General features: G+C 46.5%; 1 protein-coding gene across 1 annotated transcript; it reads left to right on the forward strand.

The window, feature by feature from the left end:
* On the forward strand, positions 1–2,190 carry fam43a (family with sequence similarity 43 member A). The gene has a single exon (XM_026943989.3). It carries the CDS (start codon positions 210–212, stop codon positions 1,248–1,250), a length of 1,041 nt encoding a protein of 346 aa, XP_026799790.1. The 5' UTR covers positions 1–209; the 3' UTR covers positions 1,251–2,190.
* Positions 2,191–2,571: the final 381 nt, after the last annotated feature.

Consider the following 2,571-nt stretch of genomic DNA (forward strand, 5'->3'; position numbering starts at 1 on the left):
CTGGTGCAGTTAGTTGACGGCTCTTTGCTATGCGGCTGGATGGACAGCTGATAAGTACTGCTCCTGATAGGCTAAGGAAGTGAGTGTTAGGACACTTTAGTCATGTAACGCCTTGTGACTTTTAAACTGTGTTTGTAGTTGGTGTTTCGATGCAGTAGGACTGTTCTTCTTGGTGTAGCTTTGACTGCCCTGTGCACAACCCGACTATAATGTTGCCTTGGAAGAAGAACAAGTTTGAGCTGATAGAGGAAGACAAGCAGTCCAAGCACAAGGGCTACGCGGTGAGCCTGAACTACTCCGCGCTCACCACGCTGGCCAAGGCGTGTCCGGAGAGCGCGCTGAACCGGGTCGGCAGCATGTTCAAATCCAAGCGGAAAAAGGTGAACATCACGAGCGAGGACCCCACGTACACGGTGCTGTATCTGGGTAACGCCACCACCATCCAGTCGAAGGGTGAAGGCTGCACGGACGTGGCCGTGAGCAAGATCTGGAACAAGAGCGAAATGGGCAAGAGCGGCACGAAGATGCGGCTGACGGTGAGCTCACACGGCGTGCGCATGGTGCACGTGGACGAGCAAGCGCGCAGACCTGGACACCTTTACTTACTGCACCGGATCACCTACTGCGTTGCGGATCCACGCCTGCCCCGGATCTTCGCCTGGATCTACCGGCACGAGATGAAGCACAAGGCGGTGATGTTGCGCTGCCATGCTGTGCTCGTGTCCCGGCCGGAGAAGGCGAAAGCCATGGCGCTGCTGTTGTACCAGACTTCAGCCACGGCGCTGGCCGAGTTCAAGAGGCTCAAACGGCGCGACGACGCACGGCACCAGCAGCAGCAGCTGATCGGCGACCAGACCATCCCACTCGTGCCTCTGCGCAAGCTGCTGAACGGCCAGTGCTGCTACAAGCCCCCGGTGGAGCGCAGCAGGAGCGCCCCCAAACTCGGCTCCATCACCGAGGACCTGCTCGGCGAAGAAGCCGAAGAAAAAGCCACGCAGTTTGAATGCGAGGACGTGCTGGACACGGACGAGGAGCGCGCAGGCACCGAGAAACCCGGGCTGTGCCAGCTCATTAACGATCTGGGCGAAATGGGGATCGGGAACGACGTGCGGACTCTAAAAGCGGACCTCAGGGTGACCAGGCTGCTGTCTGGAGAGAGCACGAGCAGCGAGTCGTCTATAGAGAACAGTCAGGATCCTGCGCTCGTGTCCGTCGATGCCGACGAGCGCAAAACGCCAGAAGTCGGCTGAAGGGCTGCGTCCAGGTTTGCTTGTGGAGAAGGTTCACCTGTAGTCTTCTGTGCCACTGTTATCCGTCTCACTTGAAAGAGCGCTCGTGCGCGTAGAGGTTTGTGACTCCGACTTCTGGACTGCAAGAAAAAGCCATGTTTCCATCCAAGCGTTCTTATCATACATTACATCCAAGGGGTTTTTTTTATGGGTGAGATGGTTTGCAATGCTTGACAGAAAGAGAAAATGTACAATTTTTTTTTTTTAAGAGGGAAAAAAAGTTTCATCCAAATTATAAATGTGGAATGATGCCATGCTAAAATCTAGCAAATAAAATATAAGAGCAAATCACCTTATTCTTCACATTTGCTTAGGCATAATGCTGATAAAATCATAAATCTTAATGGAAATACTCATTATGAAACCCTTGATTAATGGTGCAGGTTTTCCCTGGTCTGAAGTCTGAAACCTTGCAGGTCGATATGGAAAGGAAGTGCTGTGACTTTGACTGTTATTTCCAGCAACAGTCAAAAGCTGGATTTCACTTGAATGAAATTAGTGGCTGTCTGATTCAACCACTCTGTCTGTAGTTCAGGCAGTCAAGTGTTACAGAAGTGACATACAAGCAAGGACATGACATGTTTGTTCGCTAAAACAGGGCTGAAGAAAACATGACGTATTTCGTATGGTTTTTGTGACGGTTCAGTTGGTGGCTTAAGTTTAATTTGACATTTGGATGGAGCCTCGTCTGTAAGGGAGAATGAACCAAGGCGCAGTCAACCTCAGGCCGAGCTGGGACAAGGAGTAATGCGCAATACAAATGCTTCTCCCTCTCCTGTCACATGAAAAGTTTTACATTCAAGATTGTTTACCCAAGTCATTTCCCCAGAGGAAATGTTTCTCTTTTAAAGAACAACCCTTATATATATATATATATATATATATATATATATATATATATATATATATATATATATATATATATATATATTATGGACTCACTTCACCTATCCAAATAATGCTAGCTATGTTCAGGACATTCCATTTTCTGTTCCTTATTTTGCACTGTTCTGTACTTCGTTATGTTAATGATACTGTATACAGCATTGTTTCCTTTTAAATGTTCTTATAAAAAATGAATGTTCTTATCTTTGCTGTGCAAAAGAGAAAAGAAAATCTAATGTATTGAGATGTAAATATTCACAATGTGTATTATTTTTTAAAGAGGTTAATGTTCATTGTTTTTGTGTATCTTGAAAAATGACCAATAATAATAAAAAAAAAAAAAATAAATCACAGAACATCTGTACAGGCTTTTGATTATGAATCATGTTCACCTGCA

This window comes from Pangasianodon hypophthalmus, chromosome 11, assembly GCF_027358585.1.
Source record: "Pangasianodon hypophthalmus isolate fPanHyp1 chromosome 11, fPanHyp1.pri, whole genome shotgun sequence".
In the NCBI taxonomy this organism is placed as follows: domain Eukaryota; kingdom Metazoa; phylum Chordata; class Actinopteri; order Siluriformes; family Pangasiidae; genus Pangasianodon; species Pangasianodon hypophthalmus.

What these genes read in the sequence shown, in the direction of transcription:
- fam43a (XM_026943989.3), top strand. Translation starts at nt 210, where the DNA reads ATGTTGCCTTGGAAGAAGAACAAGTTTGAGCTGATAGAGGAAGACAAG.